The sequence below is a fragment of the Saccopteryx bilineata genome, chromosome 2, assembly GCF_036850765.1.
Source record: "Saccopteryx bilineata isolate mSacBil1 chromosome 2, mSacBil1_pri_phased_curated, whole genome shotgun sequence".
In the NCBI taxonomy this organism is placed as follows: Eukaryota; Metazoa; Chordata; class Mammalia; order Chiroptera; family Emballonuridae; genus Saccopteryx; species Saccopteryx bilineata.
Genome location: NC_089491.1, coordinates 97,374,530 through 97,396,044, shown reverse-complemented (window position 1 = coordinate 97,396,044; position 21,515 = coordinate 97,374,530). Strand labels below are relative to the sequence as shown.

The 21,515-nt window shown below is 44.1% G+C and overlaps 1 protein-coding gene across 1 annotated transcript in view; it reads right to left on the bottom strand.

The window, feature by feature from the left end:
• FBP2 (fructose-bisphosphatase 2) overlaps window positions 1-19,719 on the bottom strand; it is a 32,558-nt gene extending 12,839 nt beyond the window's left edge. Inside the window, exons 1-4 of the mRNA XM_066254759.1 lie at window positions 19,459-19,719; window positions 14,738-14,900; window positions 12,839-12,931; window positions 1,377-1,517 (exon numbers count right to left, since the gene is read on the bottom strand). Coding sequence (XP_066110856.1) covers window positions 1,377-1,517; window positions 12,839-12,931; window positions 14,738-14,900; window positions 19,459-19,628 — 567 coding nt within the window. The 5' untranslated portion in view covers window positions 19,629-19,719. The remainder of the gene's footprint in view (window positions 1-1,376; window positions 1,518-12,838; window positions 12,932-14,737; window positions 14,901-19,458) is intronic.
• Between the last annotated feature and the right edge of the window lie 1,796 nt (window positions 19,720-21,515).

The window sequence follows — 21,515 nt, the reverse complement described above, 5'->3', positions numbered from 1 at the left end:
CTAGATCGGGGCTGTTCTCTACCTAGAACGGTGCTTTGGGACATATCAGATGCTCAGTAAATATTTGTAAGTTCAAATTAAATTAAAATACTGAACAAGTACTCTTGACTTACTGAATACTAGAAACTTTGAAATAACCTTTAGTCAGAATTATTTGAACTTTCACAAAACATGATTATATTTGGCAAAGTAGTTCACAAGTAACAGGCAAGCCACCCAGCATTTTAAAGAGAAATTCTGTAAGGTACAAATATTTTCCAATATTTCTGCTGAACATTGTTAATGTACATTTGCCAGGAAAACTAGCTTTATTTTTTGAACTCTTGCATCCCTATCCAATTATATCAGGTTTTTCATCTACCCTGAAGCCCCTGTGCTTCATCCCCTATCTACTACTGAGCATTTTCTCATTGTGAGAAATATGGAGCACAGCACAGAGCCTGATTACAGTTTCCTATCAGTTGATTGTCCTATTGGGAAGGACATGTAGATTAGGGGAAGTCCTCCAAGCCTGTGCTGTCCAGTAGGGTAGTCATGTGTGGCTGTTTCATTAGCTTCATCACAAGTGTTCAATAATCATATGAGGCTAGTGGCTACCATGTTAGTGCAGAACATATCCACCGACACAGAAAGTTCTGTTGGCTCGTGCTGCTCTAAAGAGTTCATGTGTCTATCTGGAAATTGGCAGCATTGGGATACTTAAATCACGGTGTTCCTATAAACCAAAGAGGAATACACTCTTTTTTTTTTTTTTGGTATTTTTCTGAAGCTGGAAACGGGGAGAGACAGTCAGACAGACTCCCGTATGCGCCCGACCGGGATCCACCCGGCACGCCCACCAGGGGCGATGCTCTGCCCACCAGAGGGCGATGCTCTGCCCCTCTGGGGCGTCGCTCTGCCGCGACCAGAGCCACTCTAGCGCCTGGGGCAGAGGCCAAGGAGCCATCCCCAGTGCCTTGGCCATCTTTGCTCCAATGGAGCCTTGGCTGCGGGAGGGAAAGAGAGAGACAGAGAGGAGGGAGGGGGAGGGGGTGGAGAAGCAAATGGGCGCTTCTCCTATGTGCCCTGGCCGGGAATCGAACCCGGGTCCCCCGCACGCCAGGCTGACGCTCTACCGCTGAGCCAACTGGCCAGGGCCAGAATACACTCTTTAAGGACAGGGACTGAGTTGACTGAACCTGCAGAAGCCCTCAAGTTCCCTTACTTTGACAAAAGTCCTTCATATTTTTTGATGATGCTACTGGCTCCCTAAACTAGACTCTCTGGCCTCAGAAGCTAGTATTAAGAATGATCAGGAAGTTATCCCAGGGGAATAGAATTGAAGTACAGAGCCTCATGGAGGCCCAAGTGCTGATACTGCCATACTGGATACTCACTGGGTCAAGCATGAAGAGGTCCACTCCTTGTCCAGTGGAAAGAGCCACCAGGGTTGCGCTGCCATAGAGGGCATAGCCCGCTGCCACGATACTGCGGCCTGGCTGCAGGGCGTCCTTTTCAGAAGGCTCGTCCTCTGAGGTCTGAGGAAGAGGGGAGAGAAGCATGGTGCATTAACGTCTCTGGAGAGGACCCTCTGCCAAGGTGTGGGTTTCTCCTGAAAAATAACTTTGAAGGGTAAAATAATAATTTGTGTTGAGATGGGACTCTATATTTTTCAAGATGCTTTCACATTATGTTTTTGTAAAACAATAGAGAGGCTTTATAACCCTCTTTTGAAAGAGAAGAGGTCAGAAAGGTGCTCATACAACATTTTGAAGTCAGTGAGCGATGAAGTTGGCTCCTGGGGCTAAGCCAGTGTCGTTCTCAACAACTAATGAAACATGGGCCATTTTGGCCTCTGCTAGTAACAACCTAACCATTTATTTATTTATTTATTATTTTGAGAGACAAGCACGCAGACATTGAGCTGCTTCAGTATGTGCCCTGACCAGGGAATCGAACTAGCAACCTCCGTGCTCTGGGATGACGCTCCAACCAACCGAGCTATCTGGCCAAGGCTTAATTTTTGTGGGTTTTTAGAGAGACTGAAAGAGGAAAGGAGGTAAAGGGGAGGGAGAAGGGAAGCATTTATTTGCTGTTCCACTCAGCCGTGCATTCCCTGGTTGTTTCCCATGTGTGCCCTGACCTGGGATCGAACCCACAACCTTGTCATTTTGGGTTGACGCTCTTAGCCAACTGAGCTAACTGGCCAGGACCCTAACAACTTATTTTAAAACCAAATCTAATCCTTCTTTAAAGATATCTTAAATATGTCACTTTCCTTTTAATATTTTTATTATTTTAGTTTTTTTTTTAGGGCTACAAGTTAATTTACTTAAAAATGGCACATTCTGATACTTCGTTCAAAGATGGTGGTGGGGTAGGTAGACAGATGTTCCACTTGCCTCCTGCCAGGACTAAACTGGAGTTATAACTAAATTTAAGAACAATCATCCTGAAAAACCCAAATAGGGCTAAATGAAGAGAAGTCAATAACCAAGGAAGCCACACTTAGACTGGTAGGAAGGGCAGAGATGTGGAAAGGGCTGCCCCACTCTTAGGAGTGAGCAGTGGCCGAGGGTCTGGAGAGACTCTCACCTGTGGGGAGGTTTGCCCCGAGAAGTGGGGGGTCTTAAGCCCCAGGCCAGTCACCCCAGCCTAGAGCACCAGACGCTAAAGGAGGGGCCCATGTAGCATTTGGCAGTGAAAAGAGGTGAGGGTGCTGTCTGCAAGAAAGAGACAGGAGCTCTTGGAGACGCAGGTACCATCTTAAAGGGCTAATGCAGAAAATCTCATTCATAGCCACTTACCTGGGGGCTCCTGCAAAGGGAAGGCTGAGATGACTAAAGTCAAATGAGGAGAGTGTGAAATTGGCAGCCTGGGGAAGGACATGGTAGGGAACCCCTGTGCTGAGTCATTCTCCAATACCACAGTCTCCATCTTTCTTGGGTGGAGCAGTCCCCTCCACACAACATCAGCCTGGGGGAAGGCAACTGCCCCACCCTCGAGAATCTCTCTTGCTCTACCTTATGGAGATTGGGCCCTGCTGAAAGTAAGCAGCCTTAGCCAGAAATCAGGGAGTATGACAGTGACCCAGCTGTCTGGCATTGAGGCCAGAGCTTTTCCCTTTACATTCCCTAGAACATGACTGGTGGTTCTGCCTCATGGGAGATATAGTAGATACTGTCTGGACTGTGGGAAGACCAAATCTCTGGGTTTCAGAGGCTACACTCACTGAACTCTTAGTGGCCACACCCTACTGAGGGCTGAGAAAAAATTCAGGACAGACAACTGGGACCTTGAGTTGGGAGCCATACCCATCACCTTTCCTGATGCCTCATTAGTCCCAATTTCTATAATTTACCAGGGTTGCTTCAGGTGCCAAGCCTAACAAGCAACTAGTAGACAGAGGCAGCAAAAGGCAAATCTCAGGAAACCTTGAGTCTTTTGCTGACTTGACCCCAGGCCCAGTGCTGGCAAAAGAGAGCCAAGATGTGCACCTTGGTCCTTTATGTGCACCTAAGCCCAGCAGAAGCAGCCACAAACTCAGGATACCTCAAAAACTGTTGCAGAGGGGCAGTTACAATCAGTGTTTTACACTGGTCTGGCCCTCCTAAGAGGCCCAGAACCAACATATCCAGTGGCTAGCTACAGTCATCAGAAAAGGATCCAACTAACATCACTAGCAGCATATCCAAAGGGAGAGCTTGCCAGGCACCAAACCCCACTGAGGTAAATTCCACTTTCTTTGCTTAGCACCTGCACAGCTGCCTGCATGCAGTTGATGAGGTAGAGCTTCACACTCAGCCAGCCCAAGTCCCGGATACACTGACCTGCTGGGCTAAGTTCCACAGGGGGATGGGAAAGAGGCTTAGAGAATCAGACATTCAAAGACTGAGTTCACTGGAGTCTGTTGTTGAGACAGGTTGAGGGGCTTAGCCACCTCCTGGGGGTAAAGTCCCAAACAGCACCCATGGAAGACTCTTTCAGTCTTCCTCCCTGAGACTAGGAGCTCCCCACCTGAAAGAACTTCTGCAGAGGTGACTGTTGGCCCCACCCAACCTGAAACTGCAACTCACCTCTCTAGGGAGAAATAGAATTGGAGTATCCAGCAGTGATTGAGGGATTAGGCTGTGAAGTAAGGGTCACTTTCCCCATACTGAGCTCCTGACCAAAAGACCCCCCAAGTAGGGGGTCCCGCTAATGTTGTACTCCCCAATTCAGTTGCTCTAACCCACTAAGCTTGAAATTTGTGGAGGGGATGGTGGAGTGAGGCCAGTCTGAGCCCACTCTACAGTCTTTCTACAGGAAAACTCTAGGAAGACCAGGCAGCTGCAAGAGGAGGTGGAGCACCTAAAAAATGGAGGCAAATCTTGGAACTTGGGCCCTTTTATGAAGCTGTTTAGCTCTAACCCAGAGGAAGTTGATCCTTATACACAGGTTGGCCCCTCCCACACACACCCAGGCACAGAAAACGCAGACACAGTGAACAGAGTGGTAGCTCCAGAAAGGTAGCCTGTGGCGAGTTACAAACAATGTCTCACATCAACTCGTACCTGAATCCTGGCCTAGAGGACCCAGAACCAACACAACCAGTAGTGGGTTGCAGACCACACCAATGCTAGACTCAAATAACCACACAAGTGGCACACTCAAAGGAGGAGTCCAACAGGCACCAGACCCTGCTGAGAATAACTCTGCTCCAGAGGACAGACACTATACAGCGTCTATATATGTTCAAGGTTTACCCTTAGAGCCAACCAGCCTGAGAGTTAACTCTACTCATGAAAGGGCCAACAGTATTCAAGACCCACATACAATAGAAGGGTAAATATAACCTTCAAGAAACATTCCTAGAGCAAGGAGTTCAGGTGGCTTGGAGGTTTATACCCCCGAGCCCACCTTCCTCTTAAAGATATCACAACAAAATTGAGAGTCAGAGCAGAGCTACCTAATACACAGACAAAATGGGCAGACTAAGAAACTGCTGATAACTGTTCCCAGTTTATCAACAAGAGAAAACCCCAGAAAAGGAATTAAATGAAATAGAACTAACTAGAAGCAGAGTTTAAAATAATGGTTATTAGGATGTTCATGAATCTTAAGAGTAGAAATGGATGAACTCAGTGAGAACTTAAACAAAGAGATAGGAAGCATTGAAAAGGACGATGAAACCACACACACAAAAAAACCAACCAGCGAGAATGGCAACTAAAATATCTGAAATGAAGCCTGCAGTAGAAAGAATCTACAGCAGGCTGGAAGAAGTAGAGGATCGAATCAGCAATTTAGAGAACAAGATAAATGAAAGCACAGAAGCAGAGCAGCAAAACAGAAAGAGGCTCAAGAAGGCTGAGGAAATTCTAAGAGATCTCTGCAACAACATAAAGTGGAACAACATTCACAGAACAGAACAGTTTCATTGTGACACTCTAGTTGTTCACTGATTGCTTTCTCATATGTGCCTTGACCATGGGCCTTCAGCAGACTGAGTTACCCCTTGCTTGAGCCAGTGACCTTGGGTCCAAGCTGGTGAGCCTTGCTCAAACCAGATGAGCCCGCGCTTAAGCTGGCAACCTCAGGGGTCTCGAACCTGGGTCCTCCACATCCCCTCTGAACACAGAACTGTTCAGAGAACAGAACAGACAAGGGGTAGAGAACTTATTTGAAGAAATTATAACTGAAAACTTCCTTAAATTTATAAAGAAAAAAGTTATAAAAGTTTAAGAAGCACAGAGAGTCCTATTAGAGATGAACCTAAAGAGACCCACACCAAGACACATCATAATTAAAATGCCAAAGATAAGAGACAAAGAAAGAATACTAAAAGCTACAAGACAAAAGCAATTAATTACCTACAGAGGAGCCCCCATCAGTCTGACATTCTGACTTCTCAACAGAAACACTTCAGACCAGAAAGACTTGGCAAGAAATATTCAAAATGATGCAAAACAAGAACCTACAACCAAAATTACTCTATCCAGCAAAGCTGTCATTTAAAATTGAGTGAAAAACAAAGCACTTCCCAGACCAAAAGAAAAAAAAAGGCTCATGGAGTTCATTACCACCAAACCAGTGCTGCAAGAAATGTTAAAGGGCCTACTATAAGAGAGGAAGAAGGAAATAGAGATAAAGAAGATTATAGGTTTAAAGAATAAAATGGCAATAAATAAGTACATATCAATAATAATCTTAAATGTAAGTAGATAAATTACTCCAATCAAAAGACACAGGGTAGTTGAATGGATAAGAAAACATGACCCATATATATGCTGTCTATAAAAGATCCACCTCAGAACAAAAGCTACATAAACTAAAGGGATGGAAAAAAGATACTCCTTGCAAATGGAAATGAAAAAAAATGCTAGGGTAACAATACTCATATCCGACAAAATAGTCTTTAAAACAAAGGTTACATAATGATCAAAAGAGCAACTCAAGAAGAGGATATAACCACTGTAAATATTTATGCATCCTACATTGGAACACTTGAATATATAAGGCAGATTTTGATGGACATTAAGGGAGAGATCAACAGCAATACAGTTATACACTAATATCAATGGATAGATCCTCCAGACAGAAAATTAACAAGAAACAGTGGCCTTAAATGACACACTAGCCTGACCAGGCGGTGGCACAGTGGATGGAGCATCGGACTGGGATGTGGAGGACCCAGGTTCGAGACCCCTGAGGTCGCCAGCTTAAGCGCGGGCTCATCTGGTTTGAGCAAGGCTCACCAGCTTGGACCCAAGGTCACTGGCTCAAGCAAGGGGTAACTCAGTCTGCTGAAGGCCCATGGTCAAGGTACATATGAGAAAGCAATCAGTGAACAACTAGAGTGTCACAATGAAAAATTGATGATTGATGCTTCTCATCTCTCTCCATTCCTGTCTGTCTGTCCCTATCTATCTCTCTCTCTGACTCTCTCTCTGTAAAAAAAAACACAAAAAAAAAACAAAAAAAAAAAAAACACTAGATCAACTGGATTTAACTGATATCTTCAGAACATTTCATCCCAAAGCAGCAAAATATATAATTTTTCCAAGTGCACATGGTACATTTTTTAGGATAGACCACATGTTAGGACACAAAACAAGTCTCAATAAATTTAAGAAGATTGAAATCACATCAAGCATTATCTCTGACCACAATGGCATAAAACTAGAAATCAACTACAATAGAAAAACTGGAAAACATTCAAACACCTGCAAGCTAAATAGCATGTTATTAAATAACAAATGAATTAACAATTATATCAAGGAAGAAATAAAAAATTTTCTTGAAATTAAAATAAACATACAACAACCCCAAATCTATGGAACACAGCCAAAGCAGTACTGAGAGGGAAGTTCATAACATTACAGGCATACCTCAATAAGCAAGAAAAATCTTAAATAAACAACCTAGTCCTGCACTAAAACAGCTAGAAAAAGAACAACAAACAAAGCCCAGAAGAAGTAGAAGGAAGGGAATAATAAAGACATAGAAGCTAAAAAACAATAAAAAGATCAATAAATAAATGACATAGAAGCTAAAAAACAATAAAAAGATCAATAAAACCAAGAGTTGGTTCTTTGAAAAGGTAAACAAAATTGATGAGCCTTTAACCAGATTCATCAAGAAAAAAAGAGAGAGAACCGAAATACAGTGATACCTCAGCTTTCATAGATAATCCATTCGAAAACAATTGATGAAATCTGAAACCCATAAAAACTGAGGCAATTATTTCCATATGAGTCAATGTAAGTTTAATTACTGTACACAGTAATCGCTTATATGTAATTATAGTATTAGCACCTGCAATCAATAAAAGAAAGCACAAAAACACTGGAAAGCAATGGAATTGTTTGGCTAGATGTGCGGGGTGATGCTCACACGAGAAACAATGCCACACTGAGCAGGAGAACATGTGGGTCACCCTTTGTTTTTGCAAAATTAGCAGTGATGTCACGTGGGCATGCCAACAAAATCTGTGACAAATTTTTTGCAGAAAAAATTGACAAAAACCTAAACCTACTATAACAGAAGTCAATGAAAACTGAGGTATGACTGTAAATAAAATTAGAAGTAAAAGAGAAGAAATAACAACTGACATCACAGAAATACAAGCATTATAAAAATATACTATGAAGAACTATATGCCAAAAATTGGACAACCTGGGTGAAATGGATAAACATACAACCTTCCAAAACTGAATCTGGAAGAATCAGAAAACCTGAGCAGATCGGTTACAACAAATGAAATGGAAACAGTTATTGAAAAACTTCCAGCAAACAGAAGTCCTGGACCAGATGGCTTCACAGGTGAATTTTACCAAACATTCAAAGAAGTAACACTTACCCTTCTCAAGCTATTTCAAAAAATTCAAGAGGAGGGAACACATCCAAGCTCATTTTACAAGGCATGCATTTTCTTAATTCCAAAACCAGGTAAAGACACTACAAAGATAGAAAACTATAGGTTGATATCCCTGATGAACAAACATGCAAAAATTCTCAATAAAATATTAGCAAACTACATCCAGCAATACATTAAAAAGATAATACACTGCCCTGGCCAGTGGCTCAGTGGATAGAGCTTTGGCCTGACAAATAACGTCCCAGGTTTGATTCCTGGTCAGGGCACACAAGAGAGGGGACCATCTGCTTCTCCCCCCACCCCCTTCTCTACCTCTTCTCCTCCTACAGCCAGTAGCTCAATTGGTTCAAGGGTGGTCCCGGGCGCTGAGGATAGCTCCCTTGGAGCGCATCAGCCTCAGGCACTAAAAAAGAGCTTGGTGTTTGAGAATTGGCCCCAGATGGGGTTCTGGGTGGATCCTGGTCAGGGCACATGCAGGAGTCTGCCTCAACTATCTCTCCTCCTCTAACCTAAAAAAGAAAAAGAAAGAAAAAAAGGATCATACACCATGATTAAATAGGATTATTCTCGGGAGGCAAGGCTAGTATACTTGCAAATCAATAAACATGACTCAGCACATAAAAAATGGATAAAAATCACATGATCATATCAATACAGGAAATCCTCAGGTTATGACCATCTTGACCTACGAAGCTTTGAGTTTACAACATTCATTCCCATAAAAACTTTTAAAAATTGAGACGTGAGTTTTTCAGTTTATGAGGTAGTCAACCTTTATATACCTACCACCCACTTTTGTATCTCTGTTAGTACTAAAATTTTCTAACCACCCACTGGTTCCACAGTAATGGTGATTTATACAGTAGGAAAGTAACTTTACTTTATAAAATTTATAAAGCAGAGTTACAGCAAGTTAAAACATATAATAATAATTACTTACCAAGTACTTTATGTCGGGTTTTTGCTAAGTTTGGCAGAATAAATCTATATAAAACAACTTACTATAGTTAAATCTATCTTTTTATTTATACTTTGGTTGCTCTGCTACCGCCCACCATGAAAGCTGGAATGCCCACTAGTGGGCAGTAGAACCAGGTTGACTACCACTGGTTTACGCCATTGGCATTGTATTTATGGATTACGTGGGTGAACTAGTTTGGTGAATATTGCTTTTGCCTGGGATGAAATGAGGCAAACAAACTTAAATGGTGTGTGGAAAAACTGTGTACCCAATTTGTGTATGACTTCCATGGCTTTGAGGAATCAATGGAGGCTGTAACAGAGAAGGTTGTTGCCATGGGTAAACAGCTTAATTTGTAGGTGGAGGCTGAGGATGTCACAGAGCTACTGGCGTCACATGGAGAGGAGCTGTCTGCTGAGGACCTCATTCAGCTGGAGAAGTGGCTGATTGAAGAGGAAGAGATAGGAACCCCAGAACCCAAGAGATTTACTACCAAGGGTTTGGCAGAAGGTTTTCCTATGGTAGAGGATGGGTTGGCAAAATTTCAGGTTGAGGACCCCAGCGATGACAGATTCAGTAAGATCTACAGAGCTGGTATGGATGCTTTGCAATGCTATAGGCAGATTTTGGAAGAGAGATCATCAACCTTCCAGACTAGCCTGGAACAATTCTTTAAGAAGGGAGAGAGGCCTGCAACAGACCCTGTACCCTCTACATCAGCTGCTTCTTGAGATGAAACACCTGTAGTACAGGTAGAATCATCTCCAGCATCTCTTGCATGTTCCTTAGGCAATCCTGATTCACCTGACCCAGTATCTCCAGAACCTTCTACAGGTTCTCCTGCCTCTCCAGCTTCCTCCTCCCAATAGGTCACTCTCTCCCATCTTGCAATGCCCCTTCCAGTGTGCAAGCCAACCGCAGGAATAAAGGTAAGGACTTTTTTTATACTCATTTTTTGTCCCTTTTTCTGTTAATACAGTACAGTGTACAGTACAGTATATTTATGTCATTTTCCTTTTTCTGTGACTTAGTTGTGTTTTTATGTTCTAGATTATAATTTTACAACTGTGTTAGGATAGGTAATTGACTTAGGCTAGGGTGTGTTTCGACTTACACCAAAATTTGGGTTATGTCACTGTCATAGGAACGAAACTATGTCATAACCCAAGGACCCCCTGTATATAGATATACCAAATCGTTATGTTGCACACCTAAAATGAATACAATGTTATATGTCAATTATACTTCACAAAAACTAGAAAAAGGGAGTCATTCAGAGCTGTGATGGTGAAGTCAGGATGCCCATTTGAATCCTTGTACCTTCTCTGAGTATCAATTTGTTCACTAGTAAAAAAATAAGTGACTATAGCATGTGTACCTGTCTTGGGGGCTGAGGTGAGGACAGACCCAGGAGCTCTGTGCTGGTGGATGTGTAGAGTGACAGCTGACTTGTTCTCAGCAGTCAAGAACAATAGCATGATGAAAACACCAATATTAATCACCTCAAAGATACAACTAGGTGTCTTTTTTCAGAATCTCATTAATGTCACTTCAGCTCTCTCTCTCTCTCTTTTTCATTCAGTGAGAGGAGGAGAGGCAGAGACAGATTCCTCCTGTGCCCCAACTGGGATCCACTTGGCAAGACCACTAGGGGGTGATGGTCTGTCTATCTGGGGCATTGCTCTGTTGCTCAGCAACCGAGCTCTTCTTAGTGCCTGAGGCGGAAGCCATGGAGCCATCCTCAGTGCCAGGGGCCAACTTGCTCCAATTGAGCCATGACTGCATGAAGGGAAGAGAGAGAGAGAAGCGAGAGGGGGAGGGGTGGAGAAGCAGATAGGCACTTTCCCTGTGTGCCCTGACCAGGAATTGAACTTAGGACATCCACACACTGGGTTGATGCTCTACCACTGAGCTAACTGGGCAGGGCTCCAGCCCAGCTGTATCTGTAAGCTGTACCTCAGTAGGAGAAACAAAGATCCTTTACTCACATAGCTCATTTTGGCTTAAATTTGAAGCATCATTTTAGTCTTTAACTTTCTCAGATACCAGAGAAAGTGCTTTGTGGCCTTCTTTCCTGCTCCCTCAACAAAATTGTCTCATCTCTCTTCAGAAAAAAAGTGGGGATACACACCAACTGGGAAAGCAACATCCTCAGAAGTCTCCTCTAGCCCAAGCCGGCGTGGCTTCCATTTTGTTCTCCAGGATGGGGGGAATAGACCACTTATTTGCTTCTTGCTTTTCTTCTCAGAAAGAAGGTTTAAGCTAATACATATATTCTGCTAAGTTTAGTTTTCTGCTAAGCTTTTGCTCTGAAAATCAAACTCTTGCCCCTCCTTTTTTGATAATGGAATAGATTTCAGCCAAGCAGAAATACCTATTCCATTATCAATATCTATAGACAGCATATTAGAGACACAGGAATATCCAATCTTCCTCCATATTTGTTTGATCATAAGTAGTTTAGTGGGAGGAGTGTGTACTGTGGAGCCAGAGATGGGCCTTAAAAATTGGTGTGGATTATCTGGTTTGTCATGAAGTTTCTGAATGGTCACAAACCAAACCATGTGATCCTGTCTATTGTTAGGTATGTGGGGTACATGAAATTATCCCAAGGTACCTTAACCCCCAAAATCTGTGACTATTTAGCATTACATGGCAAAAAGGACTTTGTAGATGTAATTAGATGTATTTAGAATAAGCAGTTTATCCTGGATTATCCAGTGAGCCCAAATCTAATTAGATTAACCCTTCAACACAGAGAACTTCCTGTGGCTGGAGGCAGGGCAATGAGGCAAAGTGGATGTTATCAAAGACCAGAAGTGTGAGAATGACTTGTACTGCCTTTGCTGGCTGTAAGGACATAAGAGTCACCAGCCAGAGAATGCAGGAAGCCTATAGAAACTGAGAATGATCCCAAGCATTGGCCAGCCAAGAAGCAGGGACCTCCACCCCACAACAGAATGGAACTGAATTCTGCCAGCAACCTAAATGAGCCTGCAAGCTAATTCTACACACATAGCCCTGCCTCTCAAGAGGAGGCCGGCTGGCCGACCCCCAAATTTTGGCTTTAGGAGACCCTAAGCAGAGGACCCAGCCATGCCCACCACACTTCTGACCTGGAGAACCAGGAGCTCGTCTGCGAGTGTCATTTTAAGCTCTCAGTGTGTGGTAAATTGTTATGGCATTGGGAGAAGTGTGATGCAGTTATATCTGAGATACAAAATTAGAAACAGATGCCGCCTGGAACCTAACACCATGTCTGACATTTGTGTCTCTTCCAGGTTTTCAAAACAAGGCGCCCCATCTGGTCCAGTCACTTTCCCTTCCCACCAGTGCAGTGAGGCAGGCACAGGGGAAATGATCAATTCAGTTCCTTCAATAAGGAGTCCGTGGCAGAGTGAGGCTCACGATTTGCCTACAGTGACCTGTCTGCTTAGTAAGAGGACAGAGATTAGGACGCTAGACTTGTGGCTCCCAGGCAGGAACTTTCTGGAAACTACCAGAGGAAAGAGGCATTAAAGATCAGACTGTCTACTCACTTTTCTGTAGATGGCAAATATGGTTCCAATGGAAGCCAGACAGTCGATGTTGGAAGATCCATCCAGTGGGTCAAAGCAGACCACATATTTCCCCTAAATGCACAGAGAGAAGAACCACTTCTGATCAACACAGTCTGTGTCAGTAGTTGGGCAGGGGCAGATAACACACCAAAAAGAGATAGAGAGCAAAGGGATAATCTTATCAAAAAATTCAATTGCTTAATGAGGGCAGCGTCATGAATTGTGCGGTTCAGGGCCAACTTGCCCACAACAGATTAGTTGAGACCACATAGAGTGATAGAAGTCCCTCCCCTTCCTAAAAGCTTTCCTCCTGCCTACTCTGGCTCCACCCTGCCCTCCTAGCAGGGGCCCTTGCAGGGAGGAGGGGGGGATTTGGAGCTGCTGAGGGTGTGAGAGGAAACAAGGTCTGAAACAGGCATCTTGCAGGGAAGAGGTAGGGAAGCTGAAGGTAAACTTGGACATTCCACCCACACCCACAGTAAAGTCAGTTATGGGTTTATTGATGATTCTGATTCTCTCCCAGAAAAGCTTTTATCATTTTGGAAAATTCTTCCCTCCCTTCCAAAAAATCAGAAAATCTCAGAACAGTGTTCCAGGGCCTCTGGGTAAGAGAGCTAGTATGCACAGATATAGCTCAGAAGAATAAAAATACTGTTCTGCATTTTGCTGCATCTGATCCACCTGTCCGATGTGAAGGCTAGAGGTCAGAGCAGATGGAGTCTTGTGATACTGTGTCCTTTACACCTCACACCGTTGTCACAGGCAGCTCCAGCCAACATTACAAGTCTCCTCTGTGCAAGGACCTATGGGAGCCTTAGTGATGGGGACTGGAGTCTCCTAGCTAATTAATCATGATGATAAAACTTGAAGTAAAACGGAGTCCCTTCTATTATCACTAAATTATTTTTCCCTGACTCTCTGATGGATGATGCTTAAGTTGAGCTTTACTGTATTTCTCCCCTCCCCTTGCTCAACAGGGATGGTCAGAGGTGGGGGGGGCAAAGGCACAGAAAAGGGGGTAATTCATAAACTTGGAAATTTGCCATCCTCCCTGTGGATAATCTAACCTAGCCTGTTCATCCATTCATATATTCACTCAACAGATATTTGTTGGGCATCTAGAATGTGTTGGAAAGTATTTAAGGAATTTATATGGGAACAGGCAAGGAGTACTGAAGAAGTAGCATAAGGACCTGTGTATCTCAGACAAGCCAGGGAAGAAATATTATAGATAAGATTGGAGAGAGAATGGAGGGTCACATCAGTGGAAATTGAAAGCTGGGAAGAATAAATGGGATTTATCTAAGTTATGTGAGACACGAAGAGTAAAGTGCTTTGCACAGCTCCAGGCATAGAGTAGGTGCTTAATAAACTTGGTTTTACCTTTTCCATCCTACTGTTTAATCATAAAGAAATGGCACTTTGTCCTCAAAAGCAATGTATAAATCAAGGACCAATAGTCCTAGCATGTATTTTGTATAATTGTATCACAGCTGGACATGTTTGAATTTGGGGGCCACCAGCAAACCTCTCTTTAGTAAACGGTTTCTGAAACCAGAGTCCCAGCATGTATTACCGACAGTTACGTTAACTGAAAATCCAGGAACCCCACCACTGAGGCATCTCAGTAAACCATTCTGATTCATTTCCCAAATGAATCACAGCCCTGATGGAGTTGTCTTTTTTTTTTTTTTTTTTTTTAACTATACAGCATACGACATCCAACTAAAGAAGTATGCAATTGTTTCCGGAAAGCATAGGTTAAAGAAATAGAGGAAAATACCAGAAACAAAAGAAAGGGAAGGCAACCATCTTCTCAACTCCAGTACCACCATCTAGTGGTGATTAGCGGGACTGCACCCCGCCTCCCGCACGCACCCTCTTGTCCTTGGCGGTGATGATCGCTTCTTTATTCTCTTCTGAGACCAGCACACAGGTGCTGTAGGAGGACTGCAGCATGTTGATCACCAGGGAATTGGATAACACGTCCAGTTTCTTTACCTCATCCCCGGTCACGTTCACACTTCCCGCAATTCCAAACCTAAGTAGACCAAAAAAAAAAAAAAAAAAAAAAAAAGTTTAATGACACCACTAAAAGGATCCTGAACTCCAACAAATAAGTCCAGACACTAACAAACCACTAGTGTATCTCCCTTCATGGCTCCGGAGTCTCCAAATTATAAATGCAGACATAGTATGTCATGTCTCACAGCAATGACTCTCAACTTTGTTTCTTTACATCTCAGGGAGAACAGCCCCCTGTTCTCCAAACATGCCAACCAGAATTCAGTCTTACTAAATGACAAACCTGCCCTGGGCACCAGGAGGTTAAGAATTAGCATTATAAAGTCAATGCTATAATTTTTTACTCCCAAAAAAGTAAAGAACCATGACTTCCTAGCCCTAGAATTTCAATATTTGTTATATGTTCTCAAATAGTGGCCTGCTGTGCTGAATTAAAACTGCCTTGCTATAGGATGGTGTTACTTGAATAAGAAAAAAATTTGGAGACAGTCTCAACTAATTAATAGGGGTTTTCACTATCTTTTTTCAAGCATTATCAGAAAGAGCATTACTATAAAATACTATCTAGGGTCTTTTTGTTTTAATTTTTTTTTTTTTTTTTTTTGGTTTTTAGAGAGAAAGGAAGGAGAGAGGAACATTGATTTGTTGTTCCAGTTTATTTACACATTCATTAGTTGATTTCTTTTTAAGTGAGAGGAGAGGAGATACACAGACTCTCACATGCACCCCAACTAGGATCTGCCTGGCAATCCCCATCTGGGGCTGATGCTCAAATCAACTGAGCTATCCTCAGAGCCTGAGGCCAATGCTCAAACCAACCGCGCCACTGACTATGAGAGGGGAAGAGAGAAAGAAGGGGAGCAAGAAGGGAAGGAAATCAGATGGTTGCTTCTCATGTGTGCCTTTATCAGGATTCAAACCTGGGATGTCTGCATGCTGGGCTGATGCTTTCTGTCCACTGATGCAACTGGCCAGGGCCTCATTGGTTGATTCTTTTATGTGCCCTGACCTAGGGATCAAACATGCAAGCTCGGCATATTAGGACAACAATCTAACCAACTGAGCCCCTTGGCCAGAGCTAGAGTCTTTGTGTTCTAGAGTGCTAATATGCAAAAATCTCACACCTTCCACCATCATGGGAGGGATTCTTCTAATAGTTGAGTCAGATCACTCATCCACCCAGAGTTCCCAAGTCCCCCCAGTAGAAGGAGAACACTTCAGGCCCCTCTGGCAATGCCTGTTTCCACACCGGCATCGTGTCTCATGCTTCTCACGTTCACTTGGCCAGTCTCAGCCTCTGGACCCACTAGACACACCCCTGCCTCATGATCAATCCCTGGGTTTGCTGCCCTGCCCCCATGCTCTTCCCTCCAAGAGCCACATGGCTACTACCCACTGGAGCCTTTTGCACTGAGACAGCTGCGCAGGTCTTGTGGCCACCAACACCAGCAAGCAGCTCCTCTCCTTGTCACCTTCACTCATGGTGCTCCCCCCACAGGAATACTCCCTGCACACGGTCAGCTTTTCCTTACTGGCCCTCCGGACCTGCTCTGGGAGCTTCCCCAGCCCCCTTCACATTCCCACCACACAGCAGTCACACCTCGGCCACCCCATCCCCAGCAGCTCACAGTTTGTTCACGGGAATGTCTTTCTTGCTAGGTTATCTGCCCATTGAGGCAAAGAGTACAGCTACTATACTTATTTTCCCAGCATCCCGAGACACAGGAGATGCTCAGGACATGTTCACGGAATGATGAAAGGATGGCAAGGCAGTAACTTCTCTTTCTTTCCCCTTTTTAACACTCTCCTCAGGTGGTCTAACAGGTAGCCAGGACAGAGAAGCTGGGATTTGCCCTCAGCAGGGACAAGTCACTTCCCACCCCTTTCCCTGACTCACAGCCCCGCCCCGCCCCTGCAGCCCCCCACCAATCACTTGATGTCTGCTGTGATATGATGTTGCTGAGCCAGCTGCCTTGGAAAACAAATCCAGTAGCCTGAGCCCAAAAAGTATAGCTTCTGGTTCAAAATAAAGCAAATAAACAACAGCAATAGCAAAGCTAGGTTATTTTGCATCGGAATATAAAGGCACCACGAACCCAACCTCTTGTTTAAATGTGGATTCTCGGAGAAAGATGAGTTCGGGTTCCCAAGGCCTGTGGTAGGCAGGGTTGAGAAACAGGTTCTCTGTCTTCTGCTTGCAAACTGCCCCTTCCAGTGCCACACAAACCACACCCTTACCTACCCCTCTACAGGCCCTCTCACCCTCTCTCCAGGTGCTGGGCATCCTGCTGGGTCAACCCACACCCACTCCCCTGCTTCCAGGCCTAACTGCCTGACAGCTGCTTCGAGTCAGAACACGGGTGAAGGGGTGTTTTAGAATCCACAGGACAGTACCTTCTAGCATTTTAACCAGCACTAAAGCTTTCCTGACCATTTTTAAGTAGGATGTTCAATCATTTGGACAGTAAAAGCCATGGAGAGGTTTTCAAGGAAGGCATTCTAGCATTCCTTTCTTCTTATAGCAAGGAAAACATGAAAATTTCTAATCACTTTATGTTGCATTATTAAAGAGCCTGTGCCCAGAAATGTCTTCCCACAAAGAAGAAGCTAAGGATGAGGGACTTGAGGCCCCTAAATGGGAAGTGGCAGGAACGTTTGAAAGTTCCACTCTCTTGAGCAGAATTCCCCAGAGACAGTGCAAACGTTTAGCTCTTTCAGAAACAATTCCAGGGGACTCTTAAAATAATCTCAGCATCTTGCTAGAAAGAAAAAATTTCCAACTAATTGGCTTCTCCTGCTGCCACTTTAAGTGTCTTTTACAGATAAGATGGGATGGATGCTGTCTGGATGGGCAGAATGTGGAGCCCTGGCCAGAACAAGGAAAATTCAGCTCTTCAGAAAATGTGGAACGCTGACGTTTTGTTTCCATGGGCTGTGCCTGCCACCTAGTGGCAAGTTTGCAACATTGGCCAGCCTGCTGGCAAAGTTCCCTAGGTCTGGGCTTTGAACTAAGGTAATAAAAAGTATTTACAGAGCATTGAGGATTGGCACTGTCGAAATCATCATCACATAAACTTATTAATCCTTATAATAGCCCCTACAGCTTAGAAGCTATTAGTGTCCTCTTCATTTTATATATGGGGAACCTGAGGTCCTAGTGAGACTAAATCATGCCTATGATCACATGGAAGGAAAAGCCAAGTCAGATGAGCACTTTAATGATCCAATTTCTGAGTCCACTTCATCTGGACAGTCAATGGCCACAGAGTCAGTTCGGCAGCTGCCTAGCCGAGTGTCCTTCCCAGAGCAGAAGTTAATGGACTTGGGTAAATAACACTAAGATGTCAGCAGGAAAGAGCACTCAGCAAGGCAGGGTCCACACACAGGAAGTGGTGGCAGAGTAGTTGGTGTCACTCAGCAGGTGTCCTCACCTGGCAGGAACAGGACAGAGGCAAATGGCTGCACCTCACATTTGTGAAAGTCCTTAAGTAGAGCTTAGCCATTATTTCCAAATGATAGCAAGACACAGAGTGGGGAAAAAGCTGCTTAATGCCTGAATCCCATTACCGGGTCACAAAACCTTGTATAAATAATTCTGTAATTATTTTGTGATAATTATAACTTGTCTTTTAATGCTATTGCATTTTTGTGTTAAACACACTAAATTGTTAATAATAAATATTTGCAATATTAGACTTTGTTATTTCTTCATTTTTGGAGTAATAATGATGATAATAATTATGAGTATAGTAATTAGCATCATTATTATAATAATAACAATAGATTCCTTCAACTTCTGATAAGACCTCCACAGGGAAAGGGAGGTCCAAAGAAGACTGCTCCCTTTTATTACAAACTGAAACGGACACGTAGCTGTGCTGACCAGTGGCCACAGCCTGAACTTGGCTTCGTTCTGGGCTTGGGTAAAGCACCCAAGAGAACCAAGTCTAGAACATTCTGCATTCCATCCACTCAGGCTCAGTACCTCCCAGCTTCCTGCCCACTAAGTGGACAAGATGAACAGAGTCACAGAGAAGAAAGTAAAAAGTTGTTTTAAAAGCAAAAGACTCCTTTTAGTGATAAGAACGGACATGTGGGTTGGGATCCCGGGAAGTTATTTTGTCTATGATTCCTAGCTCCTAATGTACTGGCAAAGATCATGATAATAAAGCGCTCCTGTCTGTCAAGGGTGGAATGAGTCCTCTCAAGTGTCCTGCCTGTTTCCTTTGCTGCTGAGAATGCAAATACAAGACATGATTATTCAGTATGTTTTCATGTAACAAGCCTCTGAGCTTGTTATCATTATAATACATGGCAACTGGAAAAATAATATGTATATATTTTCTCCAGATCATGTCTCCAAGTATTTTGTTCCCTTCTTGAAACAAGTCAGTGTCCCCTTTATCAAAGCACACACGTTAGAAAATTTAAACACAACTTTCATGCAGGGCACGCAGGCAAAGCGCTTTGACCAGATTTACTGCCGAGTGCCCACAGCTTTGCCCACACCCGACCTTGGCCCTATCCCCGCGTGTCAGGGCGTCTTGTGCCCCGCACCTGCGCCCGGGACTCACAGGTTGGCCAGGCCGGCCTTGCGCACTGCAGAGGAGATGGCTTTGATGGCCGTCAGCATCGAGTTCAGCAGCTGGGTGAGCTCCCCTGTCCCTTTTGCCTGACGCCCCCTTTCCATAACATAGCGGGTCAGCGTGAGCATGTCTGTTTCGAAGGGGCTTCTGTCCGTCATTGTGGCGGGTAATTTTTCAAATCCTTCTTTTCTCCCTGCAGAAAGCCTTGCTTATTTCTAAGGGCTGTCGCTCCGTGGAATCAGGGCTGGCCCAGGACCTTTAAGGAAAAGTGCCGGCCCACGTGACGGAGGTAACTGGGCAAGCCCTCAAGGATCCCTCTCTGTCGTGGCTGGTCTGCAGGCTGCCAAGCCGCCACAGGCAAGCTGTAAATAGACCCGGGAAGCCCAGAGATACATACCTCCTTTCTCTAGTGAGCGCCTTGTGTTAAAGATCCTAAGAAGTAGCCATTTAGTACTAGTAGGAGATGAGAAATCCAACCACTAAGAAATGATCCATGAAACCCTCTTATTCAAGGACTGAGAAGGATTCTTCACATTCATCTACTGGAGAACCCAATTCCCCGGTGGTTTGTAGAAAGCATATTGGCAAATATCTTATCTGGGGTGTAGGTGATATAATAAAGTAACGGCAGCCCTGGGACCTCTTAGCCAGGGTTCTTCCATGTAAGTTTGAAGGAAGCTTTTTATTTCCAAAAGGCATGTGTGACCAACTGGATATGAAAATTTGTAAGAAATAAATTCTATTTCTAGCGCAGTGCCTAGTAGCATCAAGGTTACTTTTATCAGTTTCTCTAGATTTGCACTTTTTTAACAGAAGTAATATCTGCTTATGGAAAAGAAAACAGTGCAGAAGTATGTAAAGAAAAAAACAGAAGTCCCCACAACCAGCCCATCCCTAGAAATAGCTGCCCTCGCAGCTGGTGGGAGTCTGTACTGGTGATAGACATGAGTGGGGGTCTGCATAGGATGGTCGAAGCACTTTCTCTAGGGACAGACAGCTAGTTATCTGCTACTTGTACAAAGCCTTGGTTTCCTCACCTGTAAATTGGGAGTACAATATTGGATATTTGCCTTATAGAGTGGATGGGAGGATTAAAGGGATAAGATGCGCTTGGCACATGATAGGTGCTCAATGCTTAGCTATTACTGCGCTTCCAATTTTTTGATGTATATATAACTATTATATATACATATACAATTTCATCTTACAAAATAAAATATGCACAGTTGCTCTGCAGTTTGATTTTTTCCTTTGACAGTTATTTAAATCAAAGTGTGTTTAGCCGCAAGTAATAGAAAACTCAGAGTAATTTAAATACGTGGAGATTTTTCTCCCAGTTTTTCAAGTGCACTTGGAGGTGGCTGCTCGCATTCATTTAATTGTTCAAAGGTTCCGTTAAGGACCTCTGTCTCTTCTCTGCCTGTGATCCTCGGTGCTGGTTTTGTTGCCGTGCTTGTCACTTCATGGGCACAGCTCTGAATGTCCAGCCCATCCTGAAGACCTGCGCAGGAGAGAAAGGGCAGCTCCAACTACATCAGTTCCCTTTTATTTTTTTTTTTTATTTATTTTTTTTCATTTTTCTGAAGCTGGAAACAGGGAGAGACAGTCAGACAGACTTCCGCATGCACCCGACCAGGATCCACCCGGCACGCCCACCAGGGGCGATGCTCTGCCCACCAGGGGGCGATGCTCTGCCCACCAGGGGGCGATGCTCTGCCCATCCTGGGCGTCGCCATGTTGCGACCAGAGCCACTCTAGCGCCTGGGGCAGAGGCCACAGAGCCATCCCCAGCGCCCGGGCCATCTTTGCTCCAATGGAGCCTTGGCTGCGGGAGGGGAAGAGAGAGACAGAGAGGAAAGCGCGGCGGAGGGGTGGAGAAGCAAATGGGCGCTTCTCCTGTGTGCCCTGGCCGGGAATCGAACCCGGTTCCTCTGCACGCTAGGCTGACGCTCTACCGCTGAGCCAACCGGCCAGGGCCAGTTCCCTTTTATTAGAAAAGAAAAATCCCCCCAGAACATATCCCATGGCCCCATCCCAGTAGACCT